The following is a 25317-nucleotide window of genomic DNA, read 5'->3' as shown; positions in this document are numbered from 1 at the left end:
CTGATAAGTGCATCATCAGCACAGGACCATGTGGCAAAGCCAGACTGGCCAAGATGTCTGCTTCCATTTATGAAAACCTGATTCAGAATTAATGCAACTCAGTGCTGATTTATTTCCCAACACTTTTGTCATGCAGATTGCTCATTGTCTGGTGATGGAGCAACACAAGCTGTTGGCTGGTGGCAGCAGTGCTCTGGTTTGCTTACCCTGTGGCTGAGCTTTTGTGTCTGTGTGCAGGGGAGAAAGCCCAGCTTCAGAGAGTAAACACCAGACTGCAAGTGGTATTGCAAATATCCAAGTCATCCCTAGTGCAGGGCGCAAAAAACAGTTCTTCCAGAGGATGCTGAGAGACGGGAAGACTTCCTGCTCAGTTTTCAGCTTGTTGAAGGTCTACTGAGAAAGCTGGAGAGTGCAATGTTATCTTGTTCAATAGCAACATAACGTATTTCAGAGAAGTTATTTAGTACCCTGCTTAAAGGTTCTTTTCTTCTTGTTCTTTTCTTTCTCCTCTCCCTTTTTGTTTTTTAATTTAGTGCATGTTGGTGTTGCTTTTCCTGTACCAGTGCAGCCTTTTGTCCTAAGCCCACCATTAATCTTGTGGTGTAACATAAAGGGAAAAAAAAACCAGTTTTTTCACTGGAAATGAGCACTAGGAAACAGTTTAATGTAAGTATTTCTTAAATCTGGAAATGGTTTTGTGTTCACAGACCCCCTGCCAGAATGGGGTAGTTTTGCTTCCTTTCATTTCCAGTGTCCAAGCCACTTAATTCGAGTTTTCTGAAATTGGTAACTGAAAACAATTATCTGAATCTTTATTCATGTTCTTGAACAAATTCCCTGATTTCCAATGTGTGAAGCATATAATAGCTCCCCTTGGGTTTCATACACTGAGTTTATTTTGTCCTAGTATCCCTCTACTGGGGAAGGCTTTGCATGCCTTCTTAAGGAAGGCAATTTTAAGCACATTCCCCATGTGGCACAAGGGGCAGTTAGTGAGCCTGAAGCTAATGTTCACATTATTTTTAATTAATCCTGTAAGCAGTTGGTAGCACTGAGATTTGAGAGCAGGCTTCCTGATCTGATAGACTCTTACAGAGGTGTTTGGCTTTGTAAAAATGACTAGCCTCATGAAGCTATTGAAATGCATAAAGGTGTCTAGAGGTACAGTTTTATGGCTTTGAATACAGGGCTTATATGTTCATGATTAAACCCACTATTTTTTAATATTTGAAGACCTGTCACTTTATCTTCTTTCTTTGTGACTTTACGTAGAACTGCATTAATGGTGTAAAATAAATTAAATGCTAGCTCAAGAGAATCAAGGTTTCAGAGCAATCATTAGGAATATAACCTCAGGTTACACAGAAAGGAAAAAAAAAAGGCAGGGGTGGGGGGGGGAAATCCTGTTCCACTGGGTCATGAGCAAATGGCCATGAACTAAAAATAATCTTCCTATTGTTCCACAGAATGTGAGTAGAAATTAATATGCTAAGTCCAAATCCACTAAAAGTATTCATACTGTTTCTCTGCGTGTATTTAATGTATTTGGAATTGCATTGATGATTTTATACAGTCAATGTGCTGGGTCTAGATGTATTCTCCCTGTACAAACCTACATTTTTCATTGAGAAAAATCTACCCTGACAAAAATTAATTTATCTTTAATGAGTCTATTAGATTAAGTGCAATAAAATCATGAAAATTCCCTTTCCCTTTTCAGAATGGCCAAAAGGCCTGGTAAAGAGGCATGACTAATCCCGCATCCTAAGGGGTTTGAAAGGGAAGAATGGGGTAGGATGGAGTTCCTCAGCCATACAGCCAGTTCACTGCCTGAAAAGGGGCTGGATAAAGGCAGGATTTAATACAAAAGGTCAGGCTAGAATAATATCTTTCCACTGAAAGGAAGCTGGTAAAAATACTTGGTGATGAAAGGAAAGGAGTTGCTGCTATTACTGGAGGACGGTGGAGAAGCAACGGATATTTCAGGTTTGAAAGAGGAGCATCACCAGAGTGCTGGGCTATTTGGGGATCATCAGTCAGTGGTGGTTTGGTATTTTTCTTGCACTCAGCTGCTCATTAGGAAGGATGCAACAAGGTTCAGGAGTCCCAGGCGGGTACTTAGAGCCAGTCAGTCATCATGAAGACTCCTGGGATATAGTAAATGACTGTCAACACTATTTTTATCCTCTTAGTCAGTGATGGAGAGAGAGAGGGATGTTTGCCTAGCAGATGAAATATCATTTAAGTAGCGAATGTTGTGCTTGTCTAATAAAAGCATACAGCAGTCAGACTGGCAAAGCACTGAAGTGCTGCAATTTTTCTAGCTTCTTCTTTGCTGTCATTTATATGGAGAGAAGGTCCAGAAATGTGATCTTGCCCCGCTGAGACAAGTCTGTCAGAGCAAACAGAGTTTGCATCTTCCATAATTCTCTGTTGCACTCAAAATTTTCCCTCTGGAGCTCTCCCTGCCTCTGTGAGGGCTCTGTATAGCCCCCAGGCCATGCTCACTTACAGCAGCCTGAGGGAGGAAGGCAGTTGCATGTCCTTAATCTTGACACCTCCTGGTCTCTTGCATGTAGTCCCTCATGCTTGCAGAAGCATCCTGACGTAAAAAGAGGCTAACAGGAGATCAGATGTCTCTTATCCTCTGTGTGTGCCTGAAAGAAGGCAACAAACATCCTTCTTTTTGCCACATAAGTTGGCGCTGCTGTTTCTGTTGCTAATGGCAGTCTTGCTGAAGGTGCCTTAATTTGGGAGGTCTGTTTGCAAAGAATGGTAAAAGAAAATGGCGAAGATTTCATTATGGGAACAGGGAAATCACCAGGGTTTGTTGAGATTAAAAGGAATATTGTGCTTACATGTTGTGTGGCTTCCCCCAGTCATCCCTTCTTGCACTCATCCCATAAAATTCAGTTTTCCTGAAGTCCTGTGTCATGTATCGAAAAGTTACCGCCTCAACATTTTACATTGCATAGGAATTGTTGTTTACTGAAACATAATCTATTTGTATTTTCATGCTTTTAAGTGGACAGAAGCATATCCTGAGAAAGAAAGACTAGTGTAAGGTCAAGATCTGCCATATCTAAGGGGTTCAAATTTTCAGCAAAATTCCCCTGGGTTTGTATTTTATGTCTCATGTCCTGTGTGAGAGACTGCAGGCAGAGTGGTATTTTTCCCTTGGGCAGAGCAGGATATGGAAAATGGTCTGGTTTGGAGTTGATTGTGTGGAGTGCCTCTAGTAAATGAACCTGAGAATCTCAGAAGAGAAATGACTGCCTGTGGAAAAAAACAAAGATGGCCTTGCTAACTATTAGAAAGTGTTGCTGGATTTTAACACAGAAGTCATTATTTTGCTAGTGAATATTCAGAAGAACATAATTATAAACAATTGGGTTGTTTACAGTTGACAGCTAAGGGAGATGAAAGAGATGAGGACAACTTGGTTTAAGATTCTAATTTGGAGATGGTGGTATTACTGGTGTAATCAGGCAGGGATTTTACCTCCTGCTACTGTGATATTTTACTAGAAGACCCACAGTCGGTGTTGTCTGTGTATTCACAGTGGTATGTTGCAAAGTCTGCAATATTGGGTCTTCCCCTCTCAATAGTTGTGGTGCATCAGTTGAACACCATCCTGCTAGATCCATGCTATGCCCTTGTCCACCATGAGCTTGCAAGGGGTCTGAGTTCCCAAGCAAGCACCTCCAGGGACGAAGCATTTGCCAGCATACAGGTGCCTGTCATGCTGTCTTTAAGATGCTCTTCAAATCAAATCCTTCTGAGATTAGTGAAAAAATAGCTCCAAAATCTCCACAATACCAAAGAACTAAGCATTAACAGGCTAAAGGACTGCAGCCCCACTGGGTTTACTGGGGATAAGCATGGCCAGTCACCTACAGGATTTTATTTGCTGGTAACTAATCATCACAAACATCAGCAGAGATTATTTTTTTGGTGTCTAAGAAATAACTGGTTCATCTCTTGGAAGAAGCTGTTTCGAGCCCTGATGATGTTGCAAGGTGCCTTTGGGATAACACACAAAAATGTATTGCTCTGTGGAAAAGTTTCCTTGTGTCCCGTGTGTCTGTTTGAGAGCTGTAATCTCACTTGTCACAAGGTGGCTCTGAGCCTTTGCCTCTCACATCTGGGTCTCCTAAAGGGATGTGGCCATCCAGTGAGATATTAAAAAGAATCAGGTTCTAGCTTCCCTGATTTAGTGCACAGTGTTTGTGGAGCGTGCTGATCTCTATCTCTCTATTCATTAATTGCACGTTACTTTTGAGCCCTGCGATGGTATCTGTGACAGTGTAGAGTGGGTACCACTCTGCAGCTGAATCAGAGCAGATTTCGCCTTCTAGAGTGTGTGTGGCTAAACTCTGCCACAGCATCTTGAGGACAGAGATGACTTGTGAGGATGGGGAGGAGGAGCAGATGGTGGAAAGCATCAGCAGTCTTCCCTTCCCCAAAAGGACTGAGGGCACCTGAAGCCCCTTCATCAAAAACCTGTGAGAGGGTGCCTCCTGATGCTGAAGGACAGCTCTGGGCTGCAGCCAGGGGTTTTGCCCCCTGCAGGGCTGTCTTCACCTACCAGGCATTGGGGCTCCCTGTCCCCCACTGGCAAAGGTGACAGTGGATCAGTGAAAGTCTTGGTCAGACTCCCTGCTGCAAGCTTTGGGTTCAGCTTGGCAGTGCAATAGGTTTAATGGAACTGAAGGAAACCTAAGCAGCATTGAACAGGGGTTGCATTGCACAAGGAAGGCAACCCAGGCAAGGGACAGGAGTGCCATACATTCAGCAAAATGCTCTGTGTGTGTCAGGCAGAAAGAGGCACCTGCAAGAGGGAGGTCTGCTTTCTTTTGGATGCTGCTGCTTGTGTAGTGTGCAGTGGCTCTTGCTGGCACAGTCCTTGCTGTCTCAGCTGCAGATTTACACCCTCCCCCTGCAGCTGGAGGTTGGTCACTGCCACTGAATTCTTAGCCAAGACATGAATCAAACTTTAATGTGAAAAGTCCTTAAACTTTCATGGTTTACTTCACAGGATCTAGATAGGATGCAAGCTGTTCTTTTATTTGGTTAGATTTGGGCCACAAATTCTAGCCCAGATTTGTACTGGAACTTATTTAGCTGTGTCTTTCAGCTTATCATACATATCATGTGAAGGTACTGAAATAATTGTATTTGTATGCATATTTACACATATACACACACGCACATATATAGTCCGTAATGCATTTTTACTGTCCATCTTCTAGGTTCCAGTGAATGGTGAAATTATAACATCAGTCAACATCAACGAGAAAAAGCTTGTCAAGGTACCAGCAAGAGTTTTGGAGTTTATATATTGTCTTTCAAGAGACTTGTTTTAAGAATATTTCCTATTTGGCAGTCCTTTGTAAGGATAATTTGTAAAAATAAGTTGTGGCACTTAAGAGATGACTTAGGAACAGGAGACCAAGTAACTGTCTGGTACAGTCACACTGTGGTGCTTGTCACTGACACAAGTTGGACGGTCTTGTGGTCCATGTGTGAGTTCAAGCTCTGACAGGGACATTTCCTTGGGTCTGGGCAAGGGTTTTATCTTGGGCATTGAGCACTTGTACTGTCATGGAGGAAAGTGTCTGTTTTTACAGATACTTCTAAGTGAGGAGCAGCCCCCACCCTGGGCAGAGAAGTGTGTTCCTGATAGGGGTATTCTGCCTTGGAAAAGTCAAGAACCACTGTGTTAAATCTAGAATATTCAAAATTGAAGGCTTAAGGTTAGCTCTACTGCTTCATCAAGGCATGAAAATCGCCTCAGCCACTGCTGTGCCCTTTCAGATCAGTGTAAACTACAGACACCTTCGTTTAAAAAAGTCTGTTCCATGGGTTTTTTTTTGGTTAAGCATAGGCAGGGTCTTAACAGTTGATTTCAGCATTGTTGGTTGTAAAGGAGGTAAATCATTTTAAGGTTTCCCCCTTTATAGGATGAAAATTAATTTTTAGGAATGATGAATGCAAATCTTATTATAGAGCAGGTATCTGAATTAAAATCTGAGCTTTCTAAGCTAGCAGATAAGACAAATTTGTAGGCCAAAAGCTGCAGCATTCGTTTGGAGTTTGCAAAAAATTCTGATCTGGAAGACTTTTGCACCCCCCTAAAGATTCCAGTGACAACTGCTGTCCCTCTGAGTACCACTGCGTGGTCTCTGTTTCAAAACTATGACCCTGACTCTTTTTTCCTTCATGATGAAATGTAACGAATACCTGGTTTATCTTTCTGGTTTACCTCCTGTATACTGTAGCCTAAGAAGAAGAGGAAAGCCCAGTGCTCAGATAAGAAGGTGCCAAAAGACCTGCTTTCTGCAGAAAAAGACAAACTGCAAGAGGAGGAAGGTAACAAAAGATCTGGTACTTCTGTTATGTGATTTATATTACCAAATAATAACACGGGATGAAATATTTCAGAAGGGAAGTCTTCTCTGCTATTCTAGTATTCTTCATTATTGGGGAAAAATGACAGTTTGAGAGGTAATTATATATATTAAGGCCAGATTTGATAGGGCTTTGAGCAACCTGATCTAGTGGAAGGTGTCCCTGCCCATGGCAGGGGATTGGAACTAGACAAGCTTTATGGTCCCTTCCAACCCAAACCATTCTATGATACAATTCTATGTTCTTCTCCTTACTATGTGTAACTAGGACAGGGACCATGTGTTTTCCTGTAAGAACTTCTCAGGTTCTTACCACATTCACAGGGATGGCCAATCTGCAGATGAGGAAGCATCTCTGAAGTGGCCAGAGGTCCACTGAGTAGCAGAGTCCTGTCTTCATGCTTCCTGTGGCCTCTGCCATGCTGATGCACAGCTGAAGCTGTGGTCTTCCCAGACAATGTTTTGTGGTGCCCATGATGGAAGCTGGTAAAGGCACTGGGGTAATGTACAGCCAACTTCTAGCATGCCCATGAAACAAAGTCAAGATCTTTGCTTGCAAGCAAATCTGCAGAGAAATCTGGCAGGGGCCAGTGAGGCTTGGGCAGCTAGAATTTCACTGGAAAATACATTGCATCCTATGAGCCCCTCTCTGTCTCCACCCATCAAGGGTCATACTGTAAAAAAGAAACTCTAAGCTTTTCTGGACTTAAAAATCTTTTATCATGTGATTCATGGGGTGGTGAGAGCAAAAGAGAAGCCCTCACTGCTGTTGGACCAGAGTCCTCCCTGTGGGCCCTTATGCCTGGAGCAGAGTGCCTACAAGGCTGCCTGTAGAGAATTGGAAGCAGAAAAGCCTTTTCTTCAAACAGATGTTTAGTTTTGATCAGATGAGCCAGCTGAACTGTTTCACACGTTATTTGGGGGTACTTCGGAGAAACAAAGAGTTTGTCTCGATGAAATCCAGGGACTGTGTTTTTCTTGTTATTAACCGTTTGTGCCAGTCCCTCTGCTGGCTTCTTGGGTCATGGAGAACATGGATGGAGGCAGAACCTGGCCCATTCAGTATGAATGAATATGTGTTGAAATCAGCTGTGTGGCAGAGGGTCTCCACATCGCAGAACAAGTCTGAGGGTATGTTCAGGACTAGAGAAAGCCAGTAAATTGAAGCCTTATTTGACAATTAAGATTTTCTCTGCTGTCAGATGTACAAGTCAGTAGATGCTCTGCTGTGACATCTCCCCTAAGGGAACGGGGTGTCATGTCAGGCTGACAGAAAGGACAGAAGAATATGTGCAGTTACATGAGTCAGGACATATGACAGACAGGTTTGTGATGGGAATTTCTTATGTAACTGGTTTCTGCAGAGACAGCAAAGGCTGCACTCAGGGAAGATGCTGTATGAGGCCGTGCCAGTACTCGCTGCCCTGATGCCACTTTTACAGCCAGTATCAGAAACTACCAAATAGCTGTTTACCTTTGTGCTAAGCAATAAAAGCAGTAAAGGAAATTTCTTGTTTGCTTAAAAATGAACTTTGCTTTATGTTGTAGGAGTTTGGCAGACCAAGATCAGCAGCCGAGAAAAGAGACACTTAAGGAAGGAAAGGCTGAAACAAAAAGGTAAATGTACAGGCTTAGTTTACACATCTGCCCCGGCTGAGCTGGTCACCCCTTCTCACTTTCCAACATCTTTCTTTGCTCTATTCATCATTCGGCAGCAAAATCTTCACACTCACGTAGGCTCTTAACTTAGGAAAAAACAGCTTTGGGAGCTCTTACTTGGGAGCTTGCCTTTTACTCCAGGCTTTCATTAAAACACATAGTATTACCCATAGGACTTTGAAAGCAAATAAATGTCTGTTAGATCCGAGGTCTGCTAAAGGCTTGTTGTAATGTGGACTACTTACTTCTGCATGACTTGAGAGAAGTTTTCTGATAGTGGATGTATAAAAACCTGTGTAATTTGCTCAGTTCCAAACAGGTTCTTTAATCCAGACCTGCATAGAGTAAACAGCTATAAAAGGGGGATAAAATGAAACAAAGCTTTGTGCTCACTCCACGTTTTTCTTCTGGGGATTTTAAAAAGTCTGCCATGTACTTGTGTCTATATACATTTCTACTAATTATGTTGTTATTAATGTTATAACATGTTAATGTTATGTTTATATATGAAAGCAGGTCATGGAGTTAAGGTATTTGGAAATATTTTAATTATCTGTGGTTAAATGATCAATATAATAATGAAACCTGTTAAGTTTAAAATATTAAAGTAATTTATAAGCTTGAAATTTATAAGTTTGAAATTGGGAGACATAGCTGGATAAATATGGGTGTTTGTGCACTGTCTGTAGTAAGACTGTCTTAAAGTGCTCTCAGGCAATCTACTAAAATCAAAGGGCAAGTGAACAGGAAATTTTAATCTAAAAATATACAGACATTTTGGAACCACTTTATCATTTGGATTATATAAAATTAAACATTGAGTTTAGATAAGTTGAGTTAAATATCTTCATGACAGTCTCTACGGGCTTACAGTGCTGAGGTCTCTACTTGCTCTCCGGCAAAGTAGATGGGTCTGTATTTGCCTTTCTTCATGCAGGTTGGCCTGTTGGCATTGGTGGTTCCAGCCTTATATGCAGAAGGTTAATGCATGGTTTAACAGTAAGACCTATCAGGTGTTAAGTGCTTTGCTGACCCAAGGGAAGGGAGCTCAGCTGACCACATTGCAGTTGAAGCACCAGAAGTCCTTCGTGCAGTCCTGGAGCCTGGGTTATGCAGCAAGCTGAACCAGGTCATTGTGGTGGTCCTATTAGGTATGGATATTTACAGAGAAATGTGATCTTCCAGGAGAAATCCCTAACCCTGTCAAGTGCTGATTGCTGCTTCCTAGTAGGGAAGAAGCATCAGCATTAAGGTGTGTGAAGGTGGGGTTAATGACAGCAGTGGTCCCCTCCTCACCAAAGCCCTAGTAAAAAACTTTGCTATTGTGAAGGCTGGAGTCATGAAGTACATTAGGAACCCTTCAGAACAAAAGATGCTGAAGATATTTGTAATTATTTATAAATATCCATGTGCCTGGTGCTGATTTCTGTAGCAGCCTTGAATTACCAACACCCAAAAGGTTTGTTTTCTTTTTCCTTGAAGGTCCTGCTGTTCTCTTTCTCTCCCTTTATTGCTCTGGGTCCCCTGATGGACTCTGGAGGCATTGAGCCACCCTTGCAGTTAGGGATGCCTAAGACCTCTGTAGTACAGCGTCATGTCCTGTGGAATACGTTGATGGATTGCATAGTGCCTTCCTTCTCACATGGTCTTTGTATCTGCTGTTTCAGTGTCCCCTCCCAGGGGCTCTGCTTTACTGTCATTGTGAATAATTTCAGTTTGCATATAGCTATTACTTCTGATGGGTTTAGATTGTGTCTTGCTCTGTTGTTTCCCCTGTACAAACTCTTCATTGTAATTAAAAATAATGATGACCCTGTGATCATGTTTATTCCCAAGAAGACCCCAGCAGAGCATCTTTGGGTAGCTTGGTGGCTGAGCAAGCCTTTGACTGGGATGAGAAGAGAGCGCTGTGGCCACTCACGGAGGACGCCAGCGGTGGTGGAAAAGGTGCTGTCATTGCCAAAGCAGAGTGTGGGACTGCACTGAAAGTGTCAGGAGCCATACCGGAAGAATCGGCGCTCTCCCTGGCAGAAGAGGATGTTTTCTCCAATGTAGGTGAGTGTCGACCGTCAAGCCTTGCAGAGGGAAAGCTTCATGTCCCGCAGAGTACAGCCTCACCAACATTGATCCTGCACACCTGCAATGTTGTCCAACCCTTTAAACCCTGCTACTTGTTGTTTATTTTCCAGCAATAATAATTCCTGTCTTTGTGGCAGGATTTTTTTGTGTTGCAGGCTACCTGTTGGGTACAACTTGTTTTCTGCCCACAGGTTTGCAGTGTTTTATTCCTTTGCAGACAAAGCCTTTCCTTTTCAAGGATGCTCACACATGGTCAGTTAGGCTTCAGGGTATATCTGCAGCATGTAGATCAAGGCAGTATGAGCCAGGGTATTCCTATATCAGTTTGGGTATTTGACAGTTGGAGATAGTCTGTTCCCGTCAGTGCTGTGCTGTACCTACATAGTTTGCTCACCTTCCAAGCTGATTCACCCCTTGTTCTTGTGCAAACAAGGTCATTTAGAGCAACTTTGGCTCTCAGGTGTGCTATTGGGACATTCTCTATGTAATATAAGCTGGAGGTGGGAAACTGCGTCTCTATAACCTCAGACGCCTTTAAAGCAGTAAAGGGGTGGACTGCCAGGCCATTAGGCTAAAGATGAGAGAAGCTGATATCAGCTCTTTCACTGGTATTTGATGACTTTTCATTTCCATCATAGAATAGTTAGGGTTGGAAAGGACCTTAAGATCTCCAGTTCCAAATGCCCTGCCATGGCCAGAGATGCGTCACAGTAGACCATTTCACCCAAGCCTCTGTCCAGCCTGGCCTTGAACACTGCCAGGGATGGAGCATTTTTATAGCAAAGTTATATTTCGAAATGTATTTCTATTGTGGGTGGTACTGTAGATTCTAGGGCAAACCCAATAATCGATAATGAGGAGGTAATTGGACCATTATATCTTTATATCTCTCTTCCTGACTTCTTGGTGGGGTGGGAGAGTTACAAGTTATAGTTGTTACTACTACTTTTCAGTTAATTTTTGAAAGCATTTGATTTTCACTACAATCTCAATGATTAATCAGTCTTGATGACTGGATTGATGGGTATATAAGGCCACACAATGAATCACCTTCGGTATCAGTAATCCAGTACTCTGGTGATTCAGAAAATGGTTTTAGATTGCCCTTACATGAGTTACATGAGTTGCTTTCTCTGCAAGAGTCCTTTTTTTTCTTTTCTTTGCAAAGTATAAGTTGATGCATGGAGAATGTTAGTGCCATTTTTTACTCTAATGCTTTCAAAAGGCCAAATTCCAAGCTGATACGTGATGACAGCTTCTGCCACTTGAGTGTAAAGGGGACAGGCATCAGTTCAGATGAATGAGGACTTTGATTAAGTCCAGAAAAGTGCCATGCTGGTGTGATGCACACTTTGAAGGGCTGAGAACATGTACATGGTGACTGGGCTGAACTCTTTCTGTCCATAAAAGATAATTTCTCCTTGCTTGATTCTTCTCCAGCACTGAGATTGGGAGTGTCAGGTAGGAACTGCAGTTGCCAGCTGTGAATGTCACATCGCATTTTCAGTTACTGTTTGTTTGCTTTCTAAATGCAGGAACATGGGATATTGCAGAAGTGAAATCCTGTCCTGTGACCTTTGGGACATTATCAGACCTGTCCAGGGAGTTAGGTGAGTGCTCTCTCTTTGGACTTCCATGTGAATTCTTCTATTGCTTTCTTAGATGCTTGGCCTAAAGTACTCTCATTGCTCACATACGGATCTTCTCCCCTGGAGCAACATTTCATTAGACACTCTCCCACGTAAAGCTTGCTACCATCTGCAGTCCAGAGCACCAGCATTTGAAGAAGTGACATCAGAATGTTTTACTTGGCACTTTCCAAACTCATGTCTCATCTTTGAATACATGAAAAAAAAAAAATGTTGCCAGCGTATTCTCCCTGTTACATCTGCTCACACGGGGGGCTTCTGTTGTGTTCTGATGACCAGCAAATTCAGAGAATTCAGACCAAAGCGGGGAGCAGATGCCCAGGTTGGAGAGGTCCTGTTAGAGGCTGCCTAGCCAGAAGCCTCCTGGCCAGCACAGCAAAGGTTTTCCAGCTTAAGCATCTCCACACATGGCCTTGAGAAGGATGGAACACCTCCTAGTTTTGCATTAAGTTGAGCCTTGTTCCTGGCTTTCACTTCACCTCTCTGCAAGTGTCAGTCCTTCTTGGTGCCTGGTTCATACACTCTCTGCCTACCAGAAACTCACATTTGTCTGGAGGTCCAGCTGGCTGGCTGATGAATGCAAAGTCTGGTCCTGAATCTTTTTGAGATGCTAAAGGCGAGCAGAGATACACATAGATCTGTGCACAGAACAGCATGTGTGGTGTAAGCCAAGATGCTGAAATTAATTTCTAAAGCCAGACTTGGTAATCAATAATCATGCCATATTTAATATTCTATTTTCCAACACTGCATCAGCGGAGTGAAGCAGTTCCTAATGTGCAAGTACTCAACAGGGAGAACATTAACATTAACATTGTTAACATTCGCATTTATGCAGAAAAAAATCAAGCCAATACAGAACAATACAGAATCAAGGGAGTTGTTTACTTGAAAGGAAGAAAGGAAAGATCAGATATGTGAAAAAAAAAATAAATCTGGTGTATAAAAGAACTGAAGAAAATGCTACTTATGTACAGGCCTTAGAAAAGGGCTAAAGGGAGGCATGTGAATCCTACTGGTAGTTTTAGTTGTTCGAAATAATAATAAAAAAACTTTAACTCTTCTTTTTCCTCCAGGAACTCTCTCTCATCTGTGCTCTTTCTTGGAGTAATTCATATGGTAATTATGGATTTCTGTTAGAATGAGCAGAAGCCGCCTCACTGAAGGCGTGAGAGTTGGAGCTGGATACACTGGATGTGGCTTTTGCTCTGCAGGAGCTGTAGCTCCCTTCTTATGTCCCCAAGAACGATGTGTCAGAAGTTTGCATCTCCAAATACTGTGTTTTTAGTAACTTATACACACTGTGTCCTCTTCCAACCTTTGTTAATAAATCCACTGTGATGAGCAGCACATATTAGTGTGGGGTTTAAATTACGTAACATCTAGGCATTGTGACACAGCGAGCAGCTAAAGGCATAATTAATTGGTTCTAATAATGTGAATATACCTGTGTGATTATCTTTTAGATTAGAGGGGGGTTGCTTGGTTTTATTTTTTAAAAAGATGTCTTCCTGTATGCAGATAACGTGAAGAATAAATCATCTGAGGCCAGTCCTTCCAGATGCTGTTGGCACACCAGCTCGAGTTTCCTCCCCACAGACAATGCATGGCAGGGGCAGGGTACGTCCCTTTGCTCTCTTTCTGTTGAAACACAAGTGCACCAATGCTGACACCCTTTTCAGTCTGTTCCCTAAGCCTCAAAAATAAGGGTCCACTTCCCATGTGGCTTGTCCGCACAAAGGCTGGTAGAGGTAAGGAAGAAATTCAGCTTGGGTCTGGTTTTGGGCAGATGCCCAGAGCTGCTGTGAGCTCCGCCAGAGCGGCAGGTGCCCTGCATGGGATCTTTGAGAAGTGTGAGAACATGCAGTTTCTTTATGTTTTTACTTAGAAAGTGACAAAAAGGGATACAGTACATACAGTCTTGTTCAGTGCATTCATACTGCTGTGCAAAGTGTAATTAGACACTGTGGGTAGCAAGACCAGCTGTAGGGAGGCTGTCTGAAGGCTTCTGTAGCCTGGTGTCCTCTTTCTGGCAGTTGCACATAGTAGTTAAGGGCAGATAAGCACAGGAACAGGACAAGCACAAGATGATCCGTCTCCACACCCAGCTGAGAGTGGGTCAGGGACTCCCTGAGCCAGAGGCAACAGTATGGTCTCTGCACTTCAAAACCCCATGTGTTAGCAGTCATCGCAGATTATTAAATTTGTGCAATGAATGAAAAGTTGGGTTTGGTTTTCGTAACAGGAGCATTGTGTTTGTTGCCCTCCCATTGCTGGGTGGCGAAGGTGGAGCTGGATGGCTCCTTTCCAGGCAGCCCCTGGCCTGGGCTCTGTGGGGTGGCCGAGGAAGAGCTGCAGGGAGGACAGGGTGCTGCTAGAGCATGGGGTACCTCTGCCAAAACTGGAAGTCTCCTCTGTAATACCCAGAACCCACATGCAGAATCCGGCTCCAGTGGACTCTGACAATGAGCACTGTAGTCTTTTTATGACTGGTGGCTTTTTTGTTACTTTTAAAAGCTGCTTGATAGGCCAGCGTGGGTCCTGAGTGGCTGGAATAATTTGGCATGAACAGTGGGGGTATTATACGGCCTTTTCTCTTGACCTTTTGGTCAGGATTGAAGTATCTATTTATACCCCTGCTGCTGGGAGGCTTTTACCCTGCTCTTGCAGGAATGATGGCTGACGAGCTAAGCAGACCCCTTCTTGCTCTTCTAGCTGCTCTGATTACCTTAACTGCAGGGGAACCCAGACTGGTTGAATGCATTGAGAACACACTGCAGTCATTATGCTCCTCTGCCCAGCAGTAACTGAGACTTTGAAGCAGACGCATCAGTTTGGCCATCAGAGGATTTTGTAACTAGCATAGTTTGCTTTAAAAAAATTAACCAAAAAAAACCCTTTAAAAAAATAAACCAAAAAAACTTCAACCCTAAGCATCCCCTTCCCTTAGTGCTGTTTGTTCATCACCATGTTGCTGCTGGGCACTGTGTAACTTCTGAGCCCAGGCTTGCCCACACAGGAAGGAGGGAGGCAATGCAGGTAGCTCTCCAGCAGCCTTTCCTTGCGTTGCATTTAGCACATGTCACACTTGGTGCTCTTGGGATTTGATCTGCAGTTGCAAAGCCAGGGAGAGCTCCACTTTTTCAATGCCCCCCCATCTGGGAGCAGAACTGATAGGGGCAAGTACAGCAGCTTGCTCTTTCAAACGTTGGAGCAGAAACATTTTGGTAGAAAGCAGAAATGGTAGGGTTCCAGCCCACCCTACAGCACGTTTCTTAGTAGTAGTATTATTTTTCCTTTAAATCTTCAGCCTTGATATTGATGCAGAGGGGAGTGTCACAAACATGTATTCCCTGAATTTAGATGAGGTAATGGTTGGCAGTAAGGCCTGCACTGCAGGCAAAATGAGCTCTTTGACAGTTAAACAAGGCCTGTTACTGCTTGCAGGCCTCTGAACTGAAAAGAAATAAAGCCATTCATAACCTGAATATGAGCTGGGGTCATTTTATCAAATCCAGATCAGTACATTTAATGAGTCTCTTTGTTCTGTACCAGGCTCACAGAGCAGCCTGGGCCGGCTCCCTGCTCCTCCTAGGGATATCTTTTTGTGAAGTATACCAGTAATAACAACACCCTAACCAACAAAAGGTTTGAGGCTTACATGTTGTTGCCACTGAAAGTGTATGTACACGGAGAGAGGGAGTTAGTAGTTAGCGAACTGAGGTCACTGTGATAGGGGAGTGTTTAAAAGACTGACAAATCAGGCTTATTTGAGGATTACACACTGCTAGGGTGATGTTCATTAATTGCTGATGAACACATTGCTGATGGTTAATTCTTAATCACTACCACATCTGGAGTGCTGTGCCCATTTCTGGGCTCCCCAGTACAAGATGGGCATGGACATACTGGAGTAGGCCCAGCAAAGTCTGTCATGTGTATGAACACCTGATGGGGTGGTTGCCTCTGACAAGAAGCACAGGAAATTCCACTTACACATGAGAAAATATTTGTGGGTTTTTTTTTATGTTAAGGGTATTCAGGCAGCAGAACAGATTGCCCAGAAGGTTGTGGAGTCTCCACCCTTGGAGATATTAAGATCCTGGTGGCTACATCCCTGAGCAACCTGCTGTAGCTGAGCCTGCAGTGAGCAGCAGGGTGGAATCCTCAGAGGTCCCTTCCAACCTCAGCGATTCTGTAATCCTTATTCTGTCATCAGCCATTTTCTCTGCATATTCAAAAAATTAGTCTTTAGTAATCTAAGCCATTAGCTATGGGTGTTGAGTGTCTTGGAGCTGAAGCCACATGGCCAGCACTGATGATTGCAGCCCCAGCAGGAAATTGAAGTGGTCAGCACTCCTCCATGTGGGAAGGGGGCCCCAAAATGGGCAACTTACTTCAGTCAGTTTTCCCTGCTCGTCATTAGTATTTGCATACTTTTAATCCCTGCCACGAAGCTGAAAGAAAGGGGGGTGAATCTCTTCTGCTTCTGGCATAATTCACTTTCTTCTTGAGCCCGGGAACTGCTCTGGTTTTGCCAGGCACCTTTCTTGCTTGATCTGCAGGGTTGTTCTGGATCCTCCTGCTCTTCCTCCTGTGCTTTATCTCAACAACTTTACTGCTTGCATATTGTCATGGTTTGAACCCAGCCAGACAGCTCATTCACTCACTCCCCCCCCCCCTTTTCCTCCCTCTTTCTTTCCTTCCCCCTCCCTTCCCAACTCCCGGAGGGATGGGGAGGAGAATCGAAAGAATGCAACTCCCACAGGTTGAGAAAAGAACAGTCCAGCAACCAATGTACAACACAAATCACCACCGCTACCACCAACGACAACAATGATAAGAGTTAATATAAGAAGGGAAGAGAATACAATATCCCCCACCGAAAAAAACGAGTCCTACCCAGAAGACCCCATGTCCTTCCGGGTAACTCCCAGTTACCCCCCCCGCATGATGTGCTGTGGTGTGGAATACCTCTCTGGTCAGTTTGGGTCAGGTGTCCTGTCTCTGCTTCCTCCCGGCTTCCCCTCCTCCCTGGCAGAGCATGAGACTCACAAAGTCCTTGGTCAGGGTGAACATTACTTAGCAACAACTAAAAACATCGGTGTTATCAGCACTGTTTCCAGGCTGAAAGTCAAAATACAATGCTGCACCAGCTACCAAGAAGGAGAAAAACTGACTGCTACTGCTAAACCCAGGACACAGGTATTTCGCAATACGGCCTTTGTTGCACCTGTACCACAGGTCTGCTGCTGCCCCTTTGGTGACATTGATGTACTTATGCTTACCCATCTCACAAAATACATTATAGGCCGCGGGTGGGTTTGCTGTTACAAAATGTGAACCCGCACAGAGTGGCTGGCTGGGCTGTTGTAGAGCACCTGTGTCAAATTCTAAGGAAGCACATAATGATTTTATCCAGTTTTTCTGCTTCAGAGTGCAGTGGACCTGTGCTCTGGCAACAGCACAAGGCAGTCTCAGAAGTCCCATGTTCTGCTTTGCAAATGCAGCATCTCATGACAACGAAGGTTGTCTTTCTACGTGTGACTTGGCATCTTCCCAGTGAATCCTTTATTGCCAAGGCAGGTTTTGCCTGGAACCCTCAGACAGCCCCATTGTCTCCTGACTCCCCTCCTTCTTCTGTCCCGGGGTTAAAATGAATTTTAATTTCTTTGTTTCATGGGAATAAGCAGCTTCTTTCAATTAAAAGAAGACTTTAGTCTGGGATTTACTTAGTATTTTTGCATCTACTGAGTTATGCTAGAGGAAGGTGCCAAATGAGGGACTCCTACACCCAGCTGAAACTGAAACAGGGTAGATTTAGATTAGATATTAGGAAGGTATTCCTTACTGTGAGCGTGTGAAACACTAAAACAAGCTGCTCATGGAAGCTGTGGATGCCCCATGCCTGGAAGTGTTCAAGGTAAGGTTGGACAGGGCTTTGAGTAACCTGGTCTAGTAGAAGGTGTCCCTGCCCATGGCAGGGGGTTGGAACTGGATGGTCTTTAAGGTTTCTTCCAACCCAAATCATGATTCTATGATTTTCCAACTGGATTCTTGCTTGCCACCCACCTTAGTCCCCCAGCAGCTCCACCCAGACAAAGCTACTTTCCTGTTCCACTACGTCCACTAGACCAGGTTGCTCAAATCCCTGTCCAACCTGGCCTTGAGCACTGCTTCTGTAAAAATGAACAGAAGGAATTATCAAGATGTTGGTCTATAGGTACATCGGGAGATACCACTTCTATGAGTGCTAAACCCACCAGGGGAACAGGAGTACTTGTTGCTGCACGGCACGTTACTTTTTGTGTTTGGTTTTCTCCTACTGGAGGAATTACTGACCAGCTTCAGCCTGTGAGAGAATTTATGACCCATGGAAAAGCAGTTGCTGATTTAAAAATATTAGAGACTATTCAGAGTTTAAAAACATTCCAGGAGATGTCAGTGTAGAAGGGAAATATGCTACACAAGAGCAGAGATTTTAAACCACAGGCAGAGTGTGCACTGCACAGGCTAAGGAGTTGGGACTTGCTGTGTCCTCCGTCCAGTGTACCTTGTGGCATAGTTAATGGGCTGGGGAATGCAGGTTACTATTGCCTTCATCCACGACAGCTAAATGCTCCAGAGTTCTGAGCCAGACCCTCAGATTACCTAACTGGGGAGAATCAGCAGGAGCTTTTTGGTGCTGGTATCCCATGCTACAGCTTACACAAACTGTTCTTCAGACATCTAACTCATTCATGTATATTGTGCATCTCTCAAATCGAGATGCATTCATTTGCCTAAAATACTTAGACTGTAATTTTATTGAGGAATGTGTTCAAAAATACTTGCCTCTATTTTGTTGAAGAAGGAAAGAAATACTGTCTATGCATGGATTTTAAACTGAGAAACTTGAGCAATGTCTAGAATCATGTTTATGACATTTGGCAGCAAACTGGAGAGAGCAACTTTTTGGAAACAATTTTCTTCTATCCTCCCCAGCATGCTTTTGGTTTTGGCCCTGCTTCAACGAGAAGTTTTTCCATGCAGCTTGGGATTTTTTTGTATTTGTTTTTATTTTAAGAGATGTGACCAGCTAAGAGTTGTTATTATTATATGCTGTGTTTTCAAAATCTTTTTCCCTGTTAGGATAAGACTTAAGATTGTTGCACTCAAACCATTAAAAAATGATCAAGTAGTCCTTTCAACATCTTGTGCTGATTTATCTGTTTTTTTGCAACTCATTCAGTTTGGGCAAAGGAATTAAGACTGCTCTGTTTTGCCTTCTTGCCTGAGTGCTGGATGGAGAGGCAGCTCAGGGCTTGTGGCCAGATTTTCAAAGGCACCAGATGCTGGCAGATAGAGAAACCTAGAAGATTTTCAAAAGTTTTTTGCCTAGCCCTCATGAAATGATAAGAATTGATGCAGGGTAGGTGTTACCTATTTAATGCATATTTACAGTTGCATGTATGCCATGATGGTGCCTTTCTGGCTTACGTTCAAGAAAAGAAAATAAACCAGGAAGATTAAGTCAAGAACGCACTTGGTTCTATTTTTGATAGGAAAGAAAACACCAATGAGAGCATTAACAAATGCATAACTCCTTTGCTAATAATATTACTCTTCCATACAAATAACTGCCCTGAGGATGGTGTGTTGCAGTGAGTGGAAGAGCCTGCTGTGTCTGCCAGTGTTTCTGGATATGCCTGAATCCTTCTCCATAAAATAAAGAAAATGCTAGAGAAGCCATGCTATTAATATTGTAAAGCTTGTTTTCTTGAAGTGCAGTATGGAAGCACTTTTTTTCCTGTATGTATTTTTCTGCCCTTCCTTAATTTTCCTCCTGTCCTGAAGAGTGCAGTCACAAATTGTCAATCAGCAGTCAGTTGTAGTTTTCAAAATACATTGAAGACGTGTGTGAGTACATGCACACCCAGTCAGCCCATTGGCAAGCAGGAAGATGACAAGATCTCTGCAGCAATTTTGTTACTAGTGTGAGCCTGGGAAGTAGCATGGATTTGAACATAATTAATTTGTATGCTTGTCCTAACAGATGATCCTTCAGCTATTGACCTAGACTCTGACTGGAAGGCTCCCTTGGAAGAGTGGGGAAACTGGACAGGAGATGAGGAGCACCAGATGGGGGATGAGAAGGAGAAGGTGAGACAGTGTTGCTGCTAACTATTCTATGATTCTATGACCAAGGAAGAGCTGCTCCACTGGGATCACTCTCAGCCAGACCAAGGTGTCCAAACCTGCCCCAAAGACGGGCTCCTCTGGTTGTGGGGGCCTTCCCACAGTGGGAGGAGGCACTTGGAATGGTAATTCCCCTGATCTGTCTGAGAGAGCTGGAGCTTGGGACACACTTGCAGGATGTGTGAGTTGGCTTGTTCTGGGAGTTCATCATGTGGTGGCACTGCTGCCCTGAGCAGCAAACATCAGGTGTTTGCCACCCTGTGTGATGAACTCTTTCTATTGCCACTGACCTTCCTGAATACCTGGAGCTTAAAAGAGGTGCAGAGTCCACAGCTGGCACCAGCCTTCACACTGTTGCAAGCAGCTGGGATGTGTTTACTTAAGTGAGAGAGTTTGCTGACAGTGATGCAGTTGTGGAGAGGTAGAAGACTTGCTCTTTGACTTGCCTTGTAGTAGGGCAGGGCAATGACCCTCTTTGACAGCAGTGAGAAGAGCATATTGAGCTTTTTGCAAAGAGCTGTCTTAAGCTGAGGTGTGTACCTTACCCAGAGACATGCCCTGATTGTACAGTGTCAGCACATGCTCCTGGAGGTAACCAGTTTTACTGAAAAAAATGGATCAGCAGCTCCATACCTCCTCTCATAAAATCCCTGATGCTTTCAGGATTTGCTGAAAAGCGAAGCATTCATTCATTTCTGCCTTTCTGGACTCAAAAGCAAAATGCAGCAGCAGCAGAAGAAAATGGAAGTGAAGAAAGCAAAGGATGGAGCAGGACTGAGGCTTGTGAGTATTTTGTATTCCCAGAGTAGTATCTGGTTTTCCAAGAACAGAGAGAGGTGTCTTCTCCATTAGGGTGATGTGATCTAAGGGGGTTTGTCTTCCTCTCCATCTTCTAACTTCCTCTTCTTTCTTCTCCCTGCCTTCCTATAAAAGAAGGGTGAGCACAGTGACCAGTGAGTTTTTGCAATACAGTATTCCCCAACACATTTACAAAATAGTTTGATTTTGCAATGCAGAGAGGAACAGATGGCTTTAATCATGGAAGAAGAAATGCATTCTCAGGAAAATGCACTTCAGGTTTAGTGTACAGCTGGGCTGTGTTTTATCCATGGTGGAAGGTCACCTGGAGATACTAACAGTAATGCAAATGTGGTTTCCAAAAGCTAGTGAAGATAAAGCAAGACCAGTGTTACACCAGTAAAACACTGAGGACAAAATGTCTCAGAGCACAACAGAGAAAGGCTGTGGAAAATGTCAGCTTGTTTGGAATGGGAGGTACAAAGGAACAGATTGTTGACTGGGTTTTGGACCAGTCCTTGGTGGTGATGTCCTTGCTGCTCAGTGAAATGGGGGACCCCCCATAATGTCTTAATTGCTTTTTATTCACTCGTCACTGAATGTGGCTCTGGACTTGTATGCTGTGTAATATCATTGTCTTCCGCTCACACCCACTCTGATCTTCCCTGATCCTCAGGACAGTTTTGTTCCCTTGAACTCTTGATGCTCTCATTTTAAGAGAGACACTTTTAACTGACTCACTGACCACAATCCATGTGGTCATTACAGCAACCCATCAGTTACCAGGGTGCTGCCAGGCCACTCTCTCTGTTGCACATTCAATTAGTTGCTTTAGCTTTGTATGTACCTTAATGAATAATCTTAATAATGCTGTTCAGACTCCTCAGGACAGCAGTTTCTTCCTGCGTGTTTATGATGGGCCACAGGGAGCTCATGCTGCATGTCAGGCCCAAGTGCTGGTGCCTGCTGCTGTGCAAGCTCATCCTTTGGAGATAGACATAAAAAACTGAAATTACATACGAAGCCACATATACAAAGTTGCTCATCACACACTCTGTGCTACCTCTGTGGACTGTGGTCATTTAGCAATCACGTCTTAGTCTTCAGTCTCACTATACAGTTACAGTACTTTCCCCTCAATATATCTTGCCGTACTTCTATTCACTGAGGGAAACAAGGGGAAAGATGGTAATGAAAGACAATTTCAACATTTTAATCCCTTCTAAAACAAAGTAGGTAGATGACATGCCAGAATATTCTAATAATTTATAAACTAATTTGTCCTGCTGTTTCTTCAAATACCCTAATTCCCTCCAATAATGACATTTTCTCTGATATTTTGTACTTGCATATGCTTTATTTAACTCATATACTTAGTGAAACATATTGTTTCAATTAAGCCCCAGCCAGGTTTGGAAACAAGAATGGAAAAAGGCCCAAGGGACTTTTTATCCAGAAAGCATAGCGGTCATGCAGTCTGTGCTTCCTTCAAAAACTCCTTGGATGTTGCTATTAATTCACCCAGTAATGGTAAGTGATTGTTTTTTGAACATCTGATGAATTTTGGTTTCAGAATAATGCATAATCTGAGGAGTGTTCACAAATGTGTTTTTAAGAGGATATGTGAAACACTTCTTTAACTGTGTCATATTTTAGAGAGGCTCTGTAAAACTTTGAGGTTTTTCTGTGACAGATACATACTCCTGCTCCTGTTAGAGTTAATAAGCAAAACTACTATTGCATTTAGTATTTTGCACAGTGCTTTTAAATGTGAAATAGAAGCAGATGTGTGTGTGAGTGAGTCAGAGCCTGCTAAAAACATACACAGCCCTTCCCATGACTTTGGATTACCCTTGAAAATAGGTGGCCCTTGTAACACATATCTGAGAACCCCAAAATACTCATTTCAGGTGAAAACTCAGCAGTGTCCAGGGATGTGATTGCATGTAGAAGGTTTTTGCACTGGCGCCCTTGTTTGTATGGCAGGTGTACCTGGAAAAAAGGAGAGGAGGAAGAGGAAGAAAATGAAGAAAGAGACTTGAAGGAGCTGCGCAGCTGCCAGAGTGAAAACACAATGGGGCAGGCATGCTAGTGAGCTGCAAGGATTCTGCTTTCTGTGGTGCTGCACTGAGTCCAAAGCAAAGAGAGGCTCTAGGAGACCTCCCAGGGAGAGAAAGAGGAGAAGAGGAGCAGTGACCCAGAGAGCGTGAGTGAGTGAGAGAACGGAGAGAATGCGCACACTGTGCACAGGAGGTGGCATTGGAACGGAGTAGCTGTTCATTTACCAACTGCTGCCCTTGGTTAAAAGCTGTTGAATGGGGTTTGACTGGTTGCATTAAGTCCTTTCAGTTTTTCACTGTCATGTTGTTTGTCAACTTGTAATGTTATATGCCATTGTAGAAATAGTCAGGATGCTCCTGACTGTGACTGTACTTTGGTCCCATGGGGGATCCACCAGCTAGTCTGGTCTCCTCTGGCTTTTTTGCAGAGGTACTCGTTGACAGGCTAGTAATGTACAGAAGGAACCATTGGTCAGAGACAAAGGGAGAATACAATGATCATTCTTAAACCTCCTAAATCTTTTTAAACTTCATTAGCTGCTGTTTTCTGACTATTGTCTCATACCTTGATGAATTTATACTTTTCATGCCACATCAGGCTAACTTGTTCTACAAGGGAAAATTTCTAAAGGAGGTTTTAAAATTATTTGGAAAGATGATCTAAACCCTTTATTTCTCCTCAGGTTTCATGGTGGGCTAAAGTTTAAAGTCTGTATGTCCAAAGCATGTTGCATTTGTACTTAGACTGAAGTAACTTTTAAAAATAATTTTTCTTAATCTGATATCTGAAGGTTTTTATAATTTTGTTAAATATTCCAATATAAATGTAATTTATGAATGAAGTTTTTTAAAATGCCATTTTAGTATTTATTGAAGAGTGTGTATTTCTCGTTGTCAGAGGGCTTATGGTATGGAGGAGGGAATGTGTTACAATTGAATGCTGAGGTTTACAAAAAGCACAGAGCTGTCAGCACTAAAAGCTGAACCCCTTTATCTCTAAAGGAGCTGTAGCTTTACTGGCAGCTATGAGGGTTCCATCAGAGGGTCTTGAGACTGTGCCTCCACCTGACCCATCCTAGAAGTGCTGCCTCAAACATGAGGCAGTGATTGCCAAATCTCCATCTGCATTGGACTTTGTGCCTTTGGATATTGTGTGGGAAGATTACACGGGTAACGTGTTAAATGTATGCAAGTTTGTAAGCATTGGGCTGATGTGCTGAAACTCATTTCACATGGAACACTGAGCAACTAGGGATGATAATGGCTTTACTCTGCCACAGCAGTACTCCTGATTGCATCACTGGGATGGAAGAGAGCCATGTGCTTCTGCCATTGCAGCCACCCAGTCCCTGATGCAGGCTTGCCTCAGCTTTACCTGGAGTTCTATGCTATTACCTGACAGCCTTCATCTGCATAGCTGTCAACGCAGCTGTATCCTTCAGAGGATTTTGTATTTGTGTTTGGAGTTTAGCTACTATATGTGCTTGTGCTGTGACTGTTTGGGTAGTTATCAGTACAGCGTGTCCTGAAAATTCAGCACAGCAGGATTGTTTCAGACAGGCAGGTGAAGGGTACTCTTAACTCCTACCACTTAGAAGCCCACTATCTAGACTCTGCATGTCTTGGTGTTTGTGTCTCAGTGTAGGCAAAATATGGCAGTTTATGAGGAGACTGAATAGACCAAAGAGCTTTTATCTGGAAAGTAGCTGGTTTGGAGCAGATGCATAACACGAAAATATAAGGCGTCACTGGAGAAACAAGTACAGGAAGTTCAAGGATTTAGAAGAGTATGTGGGTAATGACTAAAGTTCTGTTATCTCTGAAGCCAATGGAAAACATTCATTCATTGACCTCACTGGGGCCAGGATGTTGCTCAAGGTCTTTGCTTAACATTGAAGATAACCTCTGTCATCAAAAAAAAAGGAAGAATGAAGGAGATAAAGAGAGGCTCCAGATTTCTTCTGTATTTTTCCTCTGTATCTGCTTGCAAACCTTTTGATGTCTGTGTAATTATGTTTTTTCAAATGTTCATTGTTTTAACAATAAATATCAAAACTTTTGCCCAAAGCCCAGCATTCAAGAGCAGTATTATTTAATTAGTTTGTATGTGTGCGAGTAAGAGCATGTGGTTTTGTCTAAAATAATTTAATTTTCAAGCTTTTTTGGTGTACTGTAAATGTTTTTTAATATATTTACTTCATCTGAACCCTTTTATGTTTAGGAAATCCTCATGACATTCTTCTGTTGTTGGGATAAAATAGCAATCAAGACCTGTAATACTGACAAGTTGACTGTGATGCTGATGAAAAGCAGCAGTAAATTGTATTACCTAGTTTTTCTCACAAATTCATCAGTACCACTCTTACTGCCATCAGTGGTATCAGGAGAGCTGTGTTTTTCTTCTGCCTCCACTGTTCCACAGATGGGAAGTCATCACTGTAATAGAGAAGGGCTCAGTAGTTTATAGCAGCACATGATTTAATA

The 25317-nt window shown here is 43.1% G+C and overlaps 1 protein-coding gene across 3 annotated transcripts in view; it reads left to right on the top strand.

Moving 5' to 3' along the window:
- LOC133211096 (protein LYRIC-like) overlaps positions 1-23135 on the top strand; it is a 28448-nt gene extending 5313 nt beyond the window's left edge. Inside the window, exons 2-11 of one of the 3 annotated variants that reach the window (XM_061351204.1) lie at positions 5253-5312; positions 6282-6372; positions 7959-8027; positions 9909-10124; positions 11684-11758; positions 13319-13417; positions 19833-19939; positions 20639-20758; positions 22174-22303; positions 22760-23135. In XM_061351204.1, the coding sequence (XP_061207188.1) occupies positions 5253-5312; positions 6282-6372; positions 7959-8027; positions 9909-10124; positions 11684-11758; positions 13319-13417; positions 19833-19939; positions 20639-20758; positions 22174-22303; positions 22760-22815 (1023 nt within the window). In that variant the 3' untranslated portion in view covers positions 22816-23135. Of the gene's footprint in view, positions 1-5252; positions 5313-6281; positions 6373-7958; positions 8028-9905; positions 10125-11683; positions 11759-13318; positions 13418-19832; positions 19940-20638; positions 20759-22150; positions 22304-22759 lie in introns of those variants that run through there. The other 2 variants (XM_061351203.1, XM_061351205.1) reach the window with 2 other exon arrangements.
- The last annotated feature ends 2182 nt before the right edge of the window (positions 23136-25317 follow it).

This window comes from Neopsephotus bourkii, unplaced genomic scaffold (genome assembly GCF_033783945.1).
Source record: "Neopsephotus bourkii isolate Nb327-2 ecotype Australia unplaced genomic scaffold, CSIRO-AGI_Nbou_v1 NB_565, whole genome shotgun sequence".
In the NCBI taxonomy this organism is placed as follows: domain Eukaryota; kingdom Metazoa; phylum Chordata; class Aves; order Psittaciformes; family Psittacidae; genus Neopsephotus; species Neopsephotus bourkii.
The sequence above is the reverse complement of the archived record's forward strand: the minus strand, read 5'-3'. Positions and strand labels throughout refer to the sequence as shown.